This window comes from Bufo bufo, chromosome 10, assembly GCF_905171765.1.
Source record: "Bufo bufo chromosome 10, aBufBuf1.1, whole genome shotgun sequence".
Lineage (NCBI taxonomy): Eukaryota > Metazoa > Chordata > Amphibia > Anura > Bufonidae > Bufo > Bufo bufo.
The window spans coordinates 18,374,208-18,388,794 of record NC_053398.1 but is presented as its reverse complement, the minus strand read 5'-3'; the positions used below and the strand labels follow the sequence as shown (position 1 = coordinate 18,388,794).

The window sequence follows — 14,587 nt, the reverse complement described above, 5'->3', positions numbered from 1 at the left end:
AGAGTCCAGTCCCTTTACATTCAAGGTGGCACACCTAACCATTGAGGTAGAGTAGAGTAGCAAGGTGTCTTACCAGCTATGAAGGTAGCAGCAGAAAAGCGGGAGGTGGCCACTCCAGGTAGGGGGTTCTTCCAGACTACTCTCTGTAGAGTAAGAGAGAGTGGGAGCAAGAGAAAGACATGGAGCAGGGGGATGGGAGCGGGAGGATGTGAAACAGTAGGGAGCAGGGGAAGACACAGACACCACAAGACTGCACAGAAACAAACAATAAACAATATCCGTAGAATAAACAGACTAAGAAAAATAAAGTCTGAAAAGGGACCGACCCCACCGGACCAATAGCCAGCAGGGCAGACTCACTGAATCCCACTGTCTGGGGACCGAACCAGTCATGTCCCAAAGGGGAAGGGGGGTAACCTGAGCAGAACCAGAAGGTCAAGAACAGAAAAAGGAAAAACTGTCGTGACCAACAGGCGGCGACTACGCCACCATTTCTGGGCCTTGAGTGGGCTGTAACGGGGAAGTCCCCGAAAAAGGCAGAAAGAGAGTGTCCAGGCATGCCAACAAGTCCATCAGCGATAGGGAGTTGTTCCTCCAGGTTCAGGGAACACCAATCTAGGTGAAGGGGACGCTCCTCCAGGGTCAGCAGAGCGAGGGCAGTCAACGTCTCTTGTGGCCCCCCCGTCGCCTGTCAAGCAAGTGGGGCGGGCAGAGATGTCGTGGTGATCTCCCAATCAGAGAGGTCAGGTACTGGCAAGTCCAGCGCGACACAGAATTGCCCGAGGTTAGCGTAGGAGCGTAAGGCCACTGTGCGGCCATTCATCCTGGTGTTTGAGAAGAAGGGGAACCCCCAGCGGTACGGGATCCGATGGTCCCTCAGGGTGTGCAGTAGGGGGCGAAGGCGGCGGCGTTTCTGCAGCGTGATCCACAACAAGTCCTGGAAAAGCTGGACCCGGGCCCTCCGGAAATCCAGGAATCGGGAGTCCCTGGTTTTCGTCAGGATCGCTTCTTTCTGGGTGGTCATGGATGCAGCAAATAATGTCTCTGGGTTGGGGGGTGACCCCTTTGGGTCGTGGTCAGAATATGGGGAGAGTGTAGTGGTAGGGGCAGCATACCGCTGCATGGAGGGGGTAGCCCCTATGTCATCCTCAAAAGGTGCAGAGATAGGGAGGTAGGGGGCACTGCCACTGCGTGGTTCTCATTCGGGGGTCCCCTTCTGCAGGCAGAGAGAGCCGGGGGGGGGGGGGGGGGTGGTTGAGGGGGGTCAGCGTGACTTCGCTGGGCACCGGCCTGAGGAGGGGGGCCTCCCCCGCTATCGGCGGTCCGCCACGTGCAGGCGCCATCTTGGGTACGGGATATTCCTGCTTGGCCCATGTCCAGGGCGGCGGTGGAGAGGCTGGAGGCTGGCTGGTCTCTACAGCCATGATGATCAGCGCTGGATGCTCCTGCATTGCCAGAGGGTCTCCCGCCTCGCAGTCCCGTACCTCCCTGCACCGCTGAGGGAGCGCTTCTGCAGGGGCAGCCAGGTCAGGCAGAGAAGATGGCGGCACGCTCTGTCCTGAGCGCAGGACGAAGTCCCGGAGCGTGCCTCGGTGAGGAGGGTCCGGAGAAGGTAGGGCACCTTGTGGGGGCTTCTTGGGAAGTTTCTTGCCCATGTGGGGGTCGTGTTGTAGGCCCCTAATGTTGCGGCTCGGTGGTGGAGCTCGGCGCTCACGTGTCCTTCTCCATGAGCTGCTAGGCCACGCCCCTCAATTTCAAATTTAGATGGATCCAGCGCCTTGAATTAAAACGTTTCACGCATATCGCGCTTCATTAATATTTGCATTATTACATTTAAAATATTGATCCAGAAAGTGTACCTCTGGTTCTTCTCTGTATATGTATATTATTTCTCTATATTATATTATCATATATTCTCTATATTATTTTATTTCTCTGTCTTGTATATTATTTCATTTTTTAATGCAGTTTGGATTTTAGACATTTCTATATTCAGATAATTTTTTTGCTATTGTTTAAAAGAAAACTATCGAAATATACAAATATGCTGGAAAAATTGTTCTATCACACAATGAACCATAAGTGTCCCTCTTTGACGGGTGGTGGTGTACTCTGTATCTCGGCTGCATGCTTCCAGCAGGCGAGGAGGCGTTCTGCTGCAGGGGCTGGGAGGAGAGCAGCAGACTCGGGGCATGCTCAGATCTCACTTCTCACCAACTTCCTGCTCTGAGGACTCTGCACAACTTTCCCAACCAGGAAATTAAAGGTTCGTGTATCTTCGGTTTATTTGCGTGGTGTAGACTGGTCACATTGTACCTGGTCACATGTCCTCCGCTCGCTATATTGTTATACTGGAAATTTTAGGAAGCAACAAGCATTTCTGGAAAGTGAAAGCGAAAAACATCCAGGAGAGCATAGCCGGGTGACGTGAGCCGAAATGGCGAAAGCGGAGCAATTCAATGTCATGTTGTTACAAATATCTCAGAGGCTGGACGCTAAGGAACTGGACGAGATGAAGTTTCTTTGCCACAAGAAAATAACCAAAAAGAAAATGGAGTTGGTCACCAGCCCCATCCATCTGTTCACGCACTTGAAGGAGCAGGTGCTGATCTCTGAAGACGACCCCGGCTATCTGGTCGGGCTGTTGGACACGATTAAGCGACCTGATCTCGTGCAAGAAGTCGAAAGATTTCAAGGACCGCAAGTCACGGTGGAGACCAGCGAAAGAGGTAAAAGCCCATCTCCTCCTGGAGGAAACGTAAGCAGAGGGGTCGCACAGATGTATCATAGTCATGGAACTAGTGCGCTGCTACTTACGTTATATGGTAGGTGACACCCTAGGACAGGCATGGCCAACCTGTGGCTCTCCAGCTGTTGCAAAACGACCTGGACAGTCTACAGCTTTCAGCCTACAGCAGGGCACGGTGGGAGTTGTAGTTTTACAACAGCTGGAGGGCCGCAGGTTGGCCATGCTTGTCCTAGGGCCACCGCATGTCACGTGCAATTAGGAAAAGGGGGTTTTATGTAAATTAAGCTTAAAGGGGTTTTCTGGGACTTAGATATGAAAGTTTGCCCTCAGGATAGGTCATCAATATCAGATTGGTGGGGGTCTAATCACAGCAAGACCTCCGCACACGTCTTATCAGCGGCTTTTGTGGGTGCACGTCCCCTCTCAGATCCCTTCCACCCGAGGAGTCGATAAATAGCTTGTATCAGTAGTTTGGAGACAGCATATAGCTTTAAATTCAATATTTATTTTACCAGTGATACAATCTCATAGTAACGTTTATTGCTTATTGCGACGTTTCGGGCCCAATTTGGTGCCCTTTATCAAGCTGAGAAGGCCGGTCATAAGACTTCCACGGCGTGCAAACTACTGATACAAGATTGGTGGGGGTCTGAGACCTGACACCCCCGCTGATCAGCTGTTTTGGGCAGCTGCCAGCCCTAGAAAGTATTCAGTGGACAGAACCAGAAGTAGACAGCGCCATACATTGTTTAGTGGCCGTGTCAGGGTACTGCAGCTTAGTGAATGGCAGCCCAGCATGGCCTCTACACAGCAGACACTGGTTGTGGGCACTTTCAGCGGGAGAAGAACAGCCTCATACACAGTAAACTGCATTGTCCTAATACCTTCCTGTCATCGGCAGCAGGAACATCTTCTGCAATCAGACCAGACGGACTAGTCACGCTACCCACATGCATCTATGAGCCTTAGGCCTCCTGCACACGACCATAGGTGTCCCGCATTTGTGGATCCGCAATACACGGGCGCCGTTTTGTGTGCATTCCGCATCACGGAGGCGGACCCATTCACTTCAATGGGTCCGCAAATCCGGAGATGCGGAACAGAAGCACGGAACGGAACCCTACGGGAGCACTACGGAGTGCTTCCGTGGGGTTTCGTCCCGTACTTCCGTTCCGCAAAAAGATAGAACATGTCCTATCTTTTTGAGGAACGGCCGGATCGCAGACCCATTAAAGTGAATGGGTCTGCGATCCGCTGCGGCTGCCCCGCGGTTGGTGTTCATGCATTGCGGCTCGCAGCACGGCCACGGGGCGCACACGTTCGTGTGCAGGAGGCATTATTTACGCAACTGCTTTGGGGCCTGGCAGGAGGGAGAGCCCACACTGAAAGGCTTTTCCTGTTCACAACTGTAGATTCATTGATTTTTCCAACAGTCACCACTAGGGGGAGCTCAGTGCAAGAGAAAACAGACACCACTAGGGGGAGCTCGGTGCAGGAGAAAACCGACACCACTAGGGGGAGCTCAGTGCAGGAGAAAACCGACACCACTAGGGGGAGCTCGGTGCAAGAGAAAACATACACCACTAGGGGGAGCTCAGTGCAGGAGAAAACAGACACCACTAGGGGGAGCTCAGTGCAGGAGAAAACAGACACCACTAGGGGGAGCTCAGTGCAGGAGAAAACAGACACCACTAGGGGGAGCTCAGTGCAGGAGAAAACAGACACCACTAGGGGGAGCTCAGTGCAGGAGAAAACAGACACCACTAGGGGGAGCTCAGTGCAGGAGAAAACAGACACCACTAGGGGGAGCTCAGTGCAGGAGAAAACAGACACCACTAGGGGGAGCTCAGTGCAAGAGAAAACAGACACCACTAGGGGGAGCTCAGTGCAGGAGAAAACAGACACCACTAGGGGGAGCTCAGTGCAAGAGAAAACAGACACCACTAGGGGGAGCTCAGTGCAAGAGAAAACAGACACCACTAGGGGGAGCTCAGTGCAGGAGAAAACAGACACCACTAGGGGGAGCTCAGTGCAGGAGAAAACAGACACCACTAGGGGGAGCTCAGTGCAAGAGAAAACAGACACCACTAGAGGGGGCTCAGTGCAAGAAAAAACAGACACCACTAGGGGGAGCTCAGTGCAAGAAAAAACAGACACCACTAGGGGGAGCTCAGTGCAAGAAAAAACAGACACCACTAGGGGGAGCTCAGTGCAAGAGAAAACAGACACCACTAGGGGGAGCTCAGTGCAGGAGAAAACAGACACCACTAGGGGGAGCTCAGTGCAGGAGAAAACAGCCATCACTAGGGGGAGCTCAGTGCAGGAGAAAACAGACACCACTAGGGGGAGCTCAGTGCAGGAGAAAACAGACACCACTAGGGGGAGCTCAGTGCAAGAAAAAACAGACACCACTAGGGGGAGCTCAGTGCAAGAAAAAACAGACACCACTAGGGGGAGCTCAGTGCAAGAAAAAACAGACACCACTAGGGGGAGCTCAGTGCAGGAGAAAACAGCCATCACTAGGGGGAGCTCAGTGCAGGAGGCATTATTTACGCAACTGCTTTGGGGCCTGGCGAGTGGGAGAGCCCACACTGAAAAGCTTTTCCTGTTCACAACTGTAGATTCATTGATTTTTCCAACAGTCACCACTAGGGGGAGCTCAGTGCAAGAGAAAACAGACACCACTAGAGGGAGCTCAGTGCAAGAGAAAACAGACACCACTAGGGGGAGCTCGGTGCAAGAGATTCTACAGCTTCAATTTATTTCAATAGTATCTGTATAAACCCCTATGCACTGAGCTCCCCCTAGTGGTGGTTGCAGGCAGCCAGTTTGATAATATACTGTAATAAGGGAAGCAGGAGATTTATTAATGTATTTATGCCTGTTGTCTGATGTAAATCCATTGAGAAATAAGGTGTTCAGAAAAAGCACCATATTTATGAAGCACCTGTTCCACTTTTTCCAGATAAAGCAGGTACAGCAGGGTGCGATTTCCAATTTTTTTTTTATTTAAAAAAAAACTTCTTTCTCTTAATATAAAAAAATGTAAATGTCACTCTATACATTCTGCATTGCCTCAAAGTGTTTGATGCATGCATAGTGGGGAACTGGACGGGGCAGGAGAGCCTTATGAGATCTGTGTACGCCCCTGGCCTTATGCACCCATGACCTGTCATAAATTCATCATCTGACCAGTGGAGTAACTAGAATTGACTGGACCCCACTCCCCAACAACCCCTTCCTCCTGTGCAACCCCCACTACTGTGGGTAGGCAAGATCGCCGTCTCAGGCCAGGCAGCTGCCCTGTCCGTTTCCTACAAATATATACCGCATATAATGTCACTGTATAATACTGTTGAGGGGGTCCTGACAATAAAATATTTTAGTTCTCCTCCTGGGCGGGTCCCTTCTGAGTTTGGACCCCGTAGCAGCCGCTATAGCTACACCCTGCATTTGACCTTCCTTGGATCACTTGATAGATACTAACTTCTGCATACCAAACACAACGTAGAAGACCTGACGTGTTTGCTTTGACCTAGTTATCTACAAATCAAGATTTGGCCTTTGACAAAGTATCTATTTATCTATCTAGTATATATCTAACTTGGAAAAATGAGGAGGCAGCACACTGTGTAAACGAGGGGTGCACGTCCGGCAAATGTGGACCAGCACCTAGGTCCAATGAACTAGAGGTAAAAAATAGCCAGCAGCACTCCAGGAAATTAAAGGCAAACGGTTTATTAGACCCAAAGTCAAGCGACGTTTCAACAGCTTGTTGCTGTCTTTGTCAAGCATGACAGCAACAAGCTGTCGAAACGTCGCTTGACTTTGGGTCTAATAAACCACCGTTTGCCTTTAATTTCCTGGAGTGCTGCTGGCTATTTTTTACCTCTAGTATATATCTCTCTCATATCTCTCGAGATACATTTATAATTTGGTTTCTCCATCAGCCTGATGAGGCCATTGACTATCTATATATCTACTATCTATCTCATATCTATATCTCAATCTCTTATCTATCTATCTATCTATCTATCTATCTCATATCATATCTATCTATCGAAATACATGTATAATTTGGTTTTTCCATTATTGCACAGACCAGCTTGACGACGCCTTTGACTTTGTATGTGATAACGTCGGAAGGGACTGGAAGAATTTGATCCGGATACTTGGAGTTGCAGAACCCACAATAGATCAAATAGTTTATTCGAACCCTTACAACATGCGGGAACAACTGATGCAATGCCTGAACAAGTGGAGGGAAAAGAAGAAAGATGGTGCCACTGTATCAGCCCTGATTCTTGCCTTAGAAAATTGCAGAATGCGGCTGGTATCAGAAAGACTGGCAAAAGCCATTAACCTCAATCATGGAGCATCATAACAACAATGACAACTTCCAAATTCTGACATGTGTTGACTTTTTTGTTGCCCTAAAGCAACTTTCATGATTATTCTAGTTTTCTGCTGCAACTAGCAGCCACTAGGGGGAGCTCAGTGCATACAGATGACTTTGAGCACAGTATTATGTAAATCCATTTACAGTTGGCTCTCCCTAGTGGCGGCTGTGCACAGTCAGGATTATATCATCTGTCAAGTTCCTCAAACAGCTATATTATGACTTTATATTCAATACAGAACAATGAATTTAAAAATGAAATGGAGTACATTTGGCAGAGCTGCCGGTGGGGGCCATGCTGAGCACTGAAATAATGAAAAGCTATTTCTCTAATATATTTTAAATGTCTAAAATAAGCACCAGCTTTTTCATCTCTACAAATACCACATAAGTGGCAATACAAAAGAGGTCTATAATCCACCATCTTCACATCCTGGATTATACTCCAGAGCTGCACTCACTATTCTGCTGGTGGAGTCACTGTGTACATACATTACATTACTTATTCTGTACTGATCCTTAGTTACACCCTGTATTATACTCCAGAGCTGCGCTCACTATTCTGCTGGTGCAGTCACCGTGTACATACATTACATTACTTATCCTGTACTGATCCTTAGTTACACCCTGTAATATACTCCAGAGCTGCGCTCACTATTCTGCTGGTGCAGTCACTGTGTACATACATTCCTAACCTGTACTGATCCTGAGTTACATCCTGTATTCTACTCCAGAGCTGCACTCACTATTCTGCTTGTGCAGTCACCGTGTACATACATAATAATATTTATATAGCACCACCATATTCTGCAGCGCTTTACAAATTCAGAGGGTTCATGTACAAAACAAAAGACATCACAACGTAACTGGCTAATATACAACTGAAACACTAGGAGTGAGGGCCCTGCTCGCAAGAGCTTACAATCTATGACATGTCTTATTCTGTACTGATCCTAAGTTACATACTGTATTATACTCCAGAGCTGCACTCACTATTCTGCTGGTGGAAAACATGGAGTCTGTACAGGATAAGTAATGTAATGTATGTACACAGTGACTCAACCAGCAGAATGGTGAGTTTAGCTCTGAAGTATAATACTGGTTGTAGTTGAGGATCAACACAAGATAAGTAATGTAATGTATGTACACAGTGACTAAAATTCTTACTATGGTTACTAGAGAAACTTTGAAGAAAGTTCATAGTTTTACTGAAGAAAGAAGATCTAGGTGAATGGATGTGACCTCTAGTAGGAGTTTATATTTTCTCCCTGTTTTTGTGGACCATTTCTTCTAGATACTTGGACTCCCACAGATGTCACAGACATAACAGATTTCCTACTAAGCCGATAGGTGCTGTGAATACGGGGAATTCCTGGAGAGGTGCATGCCCAGCCCCAGAGTTTTACCTGGTAGGTGCTAGCCTATCAAGAGGTCCAGGGCGCTCCTCGTCACTCAATGCAGGGCAGTGGTTTATTTATCTAGGAAATGACTTGTATCTACATAGGCAGACCTTATGGTCCCTTTACATGGGACGACGATGTAGCGTTCCTTCCTGACAATCTGCTGATCGCTACCGGAGGGGACCGCTGCATTTACATGCAGCGATCTCCTCCACAGTATGGAGAGGAGTGATCGTTAATGCCATCGCTCTTCCCTATACTCGTTGTTTCCTGACAGCAGATTGTGTTTACACAGCACAATCGTCCCCCGGGAAACAATGATCATTTGTGCTGCACATAAGATACAATTACCCGATGAACGAGCATTTTGCTCGTTCATCGGGTAATCGGCGGTGCATTTACACTGCCAGATCATCACTAACAAGCGTTACTAGTAACGCTGGTTAGCGGTGACCTGTTCAATTGTCGGCCCGTGTAAAGGGCCCTTTACAGTGAGTACCTGGCAGGGGTGCACCTAGCCTTTCTGCTGCCTGAGGCAAAAAAATTTAGACGGCGCCCGCCCTCCAGCTCTAGTGTTAAAGGCAAACTGTGATACAGGTGAATATACAGAGATGAGCACTTTCCCAATGGAAGGCTCATTTCTCATGGCTTTGGGGCTGGGGTGGGCACAAGGGATGAGTGAATCGACTTCGGATGAAACATCCAAAAGTCGATTCGCATAAAACTCCCTTAGAATACTGTACGAAGCGAACGCTCCCTACGGTATTAGAATGTATTGGCTTCGCGAAGTCTCGTGGGACTTCGGGTAGTAACTTCAGAAATCAATTTCTACTGTTAAAAACCTTTTACCAAACTCTGTTTCGGTTCCAAGTGGTACCTCAGTCCTAATAAGTCCCCAAGAAGGTCCTGGAGGAGACAGGGACCGATGTGATTCACAGAGTGTGTGTACATTGCTGCAGACTAGGCCGGCGCTATATAAATAAAGGATAATAAATGCTGCCTTTATTTCACACTTCTGTATGTTTGAGTAATGGACACATTTTATTTCCGTTCCGTTTTTACGGTCCGTACGTGAAACCTTTCATTTCAATAATTTCGCAAAAAAAACTAAAACGGAATGTACTCTGTGTGCATTTCGTTTCCGTATTTCCGTTCCGCTAAAGGATAGAACTTGTCTTATTACTAAGGATAAGGATAGAATTGTTATAACATGGGGAACGCAAGTAGTTACTAAAACAGACATGTCAGGAGAGGCCACGGGTCCTCTTTAACGAGGATGGGGGAAAAGCCATAGTGTATTTAGCAGCCTGATTATTGTGGCATGTAATACCTGGCTTAGCCTCAAGATGGTGCTATTATCAACCGGCAGCTACAGAGCTGTACTAAATGTCAGGATCTACAAAGTAATGAAATCATACAAAAAAATAAAATACTTCACACAATCTAATCTGTGAATAAAATGCTGAGGATTCTACACCTGCAAGTCCCCACAGAAAAATACACCTTATGTGAATCCACGTCTAGCATACCTCCCAACCTTTTGGACGGTCAGAGAGGGACACAATATGGTTCATTGTGTGATAGATCCTTTTTCCTGAGTATTTATACACTTTAATAGTTTTCTTAGCGCACAATACCGCAAACATTATCTGAATACAGAAATTTCCAAATTGCATAAAATAATGAGATAAGATACAAGGTAGGATTAAATATACAGATAAGAACCAGACAAACACTTTCTTGGTCAATATTGTAAGTGTAACAATGAAAATCTATACCTTAGATCAAAAAGAGGGACCTTTAAAGGCTATGTACACCTTTGGGGGCAATTATTGTTTATGATTGCATTTTACTCATTTGTGGCTAAAAATCATATTTTCAATTGGCCTTTATTAAAAAAAATATTGAGCCATTCTGTCACAATGGGTTAACTGTTTTTCTAACTGTGTGACTGGTACTTTCACTTGGTCATCTAATAACCTTTTTCTCTAAACTACTAAGAGGTCATAAACACTTACTGAAGCCACATTCTTATCAATAAGATAAGAACTGAGCTATAATGAGTGTTTATAAGGTCAGAGAGCAGAGATAAGGAGTAGTGTTGGGCGAGCATGCTTGGCCAAACACAAATTTTACTCGCGAATACTGGCCGAATACCGCGTGTGCTCGAGCGCGATGCTCAAGTCTCCTCCCCGCACGTTTGTTCGCTGCTACGCAGCCAGTAAACGTGCAGGTAAGTACTGCCTCTCACTGTAATGTCGTAGCCATGTTGGTTACTGGCATTACAGTGATTGACTGGCATAGCACCCAATGACACGTGGTTCGGCTCAGTCTTAGTCAGGGAGAGCTGGAGAGCAGAACGGAGAGATAGGGTAGGGAGTGAAATAGGAATATTTTACTTTATACTTGTTATAGACCCAAAAGTCCTTTTAAGGACTATAGTTGTATCTGGCAGCAATATATATTTTTAGCGCAACCTGCACTGAATAGCTTGCAATTGTTTGGCCGCTGCAGACAGGGACAATATCTGCACTACAACTCCTGTCTAACGTGTGCGCAGCCTAAAAATATCTGTGATATCCAGGGTACTTTTTCCGTAGACTGTGTCCGCTGCGGACAGTTACATTACCTGCGCTACATCTCCTGTATAACGTTTGCCCATCCTAAATATCAGTGACATTAATTCAGTGTAATTTTTTTATTAGCCGCTGGTGACAGCGACATTACTTGCGCTACATCTCCTGTATAACGTGTGCACATCCTAAAAATATCTGTGACATTCTGTGTACTTTATATGTGCATACACTTACAAAACCTGCGCTACTATACGTCTGACATATTTGCAAGCATATATACCATTTAATATGCTCAAGGTGAGCAGTAAGGGACGGGGAAGTGGCCTTGCTGCTGATGGTGCACGCAGAGGCCGTGGCTCTGGGCGCGGTGAAACTGTGCCTGCTGCCAGAGCACAAGAAACACGCTCATCCACGATACCTAGCTTCATGTCCCAGTTTGCAGGGCGGCGCAGGACACCACTCTGGAAGTCAGACCAGTGCGACCAGGTGGGCGGTTGGATTGCAGCAGATAATGCTTCCAGTCGGTTAAGCACCACCCTGTCTTCCACAAAGTCCAGTCTCAGTAGTCAAGAGTCTGATCAACAGAATCCTCACCCTGATCCTCCTTCCACCCACCATGGAGAGTCTTGGCAAACAAGTGATCCCACACTCGGATATTACGAGGAGCTCTTTTCATTGCTATTCCTTAATGTGGGCCTCTCGCCAAGCCCGCTTGAAGAGGGACATGAGGAGATCTTGTGCCCTGATTCCCAAACTCTGGATTATCCACAGTCAGAAGAAGATGACGGTGGGGAACGGCAAATAGTGTTTCACGAGGTGGATGATGATGATGATGAGACACAGTTGCCAATAAGTCAACCGCAATTAGTGTCTCAAGAGGTTCATGATGAGGATGAAACACAGTTGTCAATAACTGAGGTTGTTGTTAGGTCAACAAGTCAGAAGGATGACCAGAGTGAGGAAGTGGAAGAGGAGGTGGTCGACGATGAAATCACTGACCCAACCTGGGAAGGTGGCAAGCCGAGTGAGGACAGCAGTACAGAGAGGGAGGGATCCGCAGCAGCGCAACAGGCTGGAAGAGGCAGTGGGGTGGCAAAAGGGAGAAGGCGGGCCCGCAACTGTTCCCAGGAGCACCCCTTTGCGGCAATCTCCCTTGCCAAGTGGTAGGTGTTCCGCAGTCTGGCGCTTTTTTGAGGAAAGTGCGGACGATAAAAGAATTGTCATTTGCAACCTGTGCCGTACCAAAATGAGCAGGGGCGTGAACACTAGCAACCTCACCACCACCAGCATGATCCGCCACATGGCATCAAAGCACTCTAATAGGTGGGCCGAACGCCTGGGTCCACAACCAGTGTCTGTGGGTCACACCACTGCCTCCTCTTTCCCTGTGTTACGTGCTGGCCAATCCCCTGTCCAAGACGCAGGCCTGGATGCCTCCCGCCATGAACCTGGACCTTCGTAAGCACCATCAGATAGCACATCCACTTCTGTGTCCCAGCGCAGCGTACAGATGTCCATACCCCAGGACTTTGAATGAAAGTGCAAATACCCAGCCCACAGGCCATAGCCCTAAATGCACACCTTTCCAAATTGCTGGCCCTGGAAATGTTTCCATTTAGACTCTGTCCCCAGCCGCCAATATTTTTCACGGTGTGCAGTCCCAGCCTTACACCAGCATGTGTCCCGTAACATCACCCATGCCCTGACCAACACAGTTATTGGCAAGGTCCACTTAACGACTGACACATGGACAAGTACTTTTGGCCAGGGATGCTACATTTCCCTGACGGCACACTGGGTGAACGTTGTGGAGGTCGGGAGCGAGTCGTACCCTGGGATGGCACAGGTGCTATCGACGCCAAGGATTGCGGGCCCTACTTCCATCAGGATTTCCGCCACCACCTACGTTAGTGGCTGCAACTCCCACTTCTCCTCCTCCACTTCCACCTCTGAATTGTCATCTTGCAGCACCAGTCAGACATCAGTCAGTAGCTGGAAGCAGTGCAGCACTGCAGTGGGGAAGCGGCAACAGGCCGCGCTTAAACTGATCTGCTTAGGTGACAAACAGCACACCGCCGCAGAGCTGTGGCAGGGTATAAGGGACCAGACTGAGCTGTGGCTCTCGCCACTAAACCTAGAACCAGGCATGGTTGTGTCTGATAATGGCCGTAACTTGGTGGCGGCTTCGGAGCTCGGCAAGCTCACACACATCCCATGCCTAGCCAACATATTCAACCTAGTGGCTCAGCGGTTTCTCAAAACTTCCCCCAATTTGCCAGAGCTACTGGTGAAGGTGCTCCACTTGTGTGCCCATTTCCGCAAGTCATCGACAGCTTCCGCCGGTCTGACAACGCTGCAGCAGCGCTTGCAATTGCCAGCTCACCGGCTGTTGTGCGACGTGAGCACACCCTGGAACTCCACGTTCCACATGTTGGCCAGGCTTTGTGAGCAGCAGAGGGCAGTAGTGGAATACCAGCTGCAACATGGTCGTTGCCTTTCCAGTCGGCTTCCGCTCTTCAAGGGCGACGAGTGGGCATTGATGTCTGACCTCTGTGAGGTTTTACGCAACTTTGAGGAATCAACACAGATGGTGAGCGGCGATGCCGTTATTATCAGCGTAACCATCCCACTTCTGTGTCTACTGAAACGCTCGCTGCTCACAATAAAGGCAGACGCTTTGCATGTGGAAGAGGTGGAAATGGGGGAAGACAATACACAGGGTAATAGCCAGACCACCCTCAGTTCGTCTTCTCAGCACAAATTGGATGATGATGAGGAGGAGCAGGAGACGGTTGCCTCCGCTACAGAGGGTAGTACCCATGGAAGTTTTATTCCATCTGTTCAGCGTGGATGGGTAGAAGAGGAGGAAGAGGATGAGGAGATTGAGAGTCATCCTCCTGATGAGGATAGCGAAGTCTGTTGGGACTCTGGCACACATGGCTGACTTTATGTTAGGCTGCCTTTCCCGTGACCCTCGCGTTGTACGCATTTTGGCCAACACCGATTACTGGTTGTTCACCCTTCTCGACCCCCGCTACAAAGAGAACTTCTCATCTCTCATTTCTGTGGTGGCGAGGACGAGCAAAATGGTGCAATACCAGAAGGTCCTTGTGGAAAAATTGCTCCAAAAATTTCCAGCTGACAATGCTGGAAGCAGAGTACGTAGTTCCTTGGGCAACCGAGGAGGGGAGACGAGGGAAACACACAGCAGTTCCAACAGAGGCAGGGCAACACTGTCCAAGGCCTGGGGCAGTTTTATGACATCCCGCCAGCACCCTCAACCTGATGTGCGGCCTAGTGTCACAATGAGGGAAACATTTTGGAAGAAGGTGAAGGAGTACGTAGCAGACCGTGTCAGTGACCTCAGTTAACCCTATGTGCCTTACAACTATTGGGTGTCCAAGGTGGACACGTGGCATGAACTGGCTCTCTACGCCTTGGAGGTGCTGGCCTGCCCCGCCGC

General features: G+C 48.4%; 1 protein-coding gene across 1 annotated transcript; it reads left to right on the top strand.

Moving 5' to 3' along the window:
• Positions 1 to 2,203: 2,203 nt before the first annotated feature.
• FADD (Fas associated via death domain) lies at positions 2,204 to 7,689 on the top strand. Its single transcript, XM_040409096.1, has 3 exons — positions 2,204 to 2,729; positions 6,850 to 7,142; positions 7,196 to 7,689. Exons 1-2 carry the CDS (start codon positions 2,438 to 2,440, stop codon positions 7,131 to 7,133), a joined length of 576 nt encoding a protein of 191 aa, XP_040265030.1. The 5' UTR covers positions 2,204 to 2,437; the 3' UTR covers positions 7,134 to 7,142; positions 7,196 to 7,689.
• The last annotated feature ends 6,898 nt before the right edge of the window (positions 7,690 to 14,587 follow it).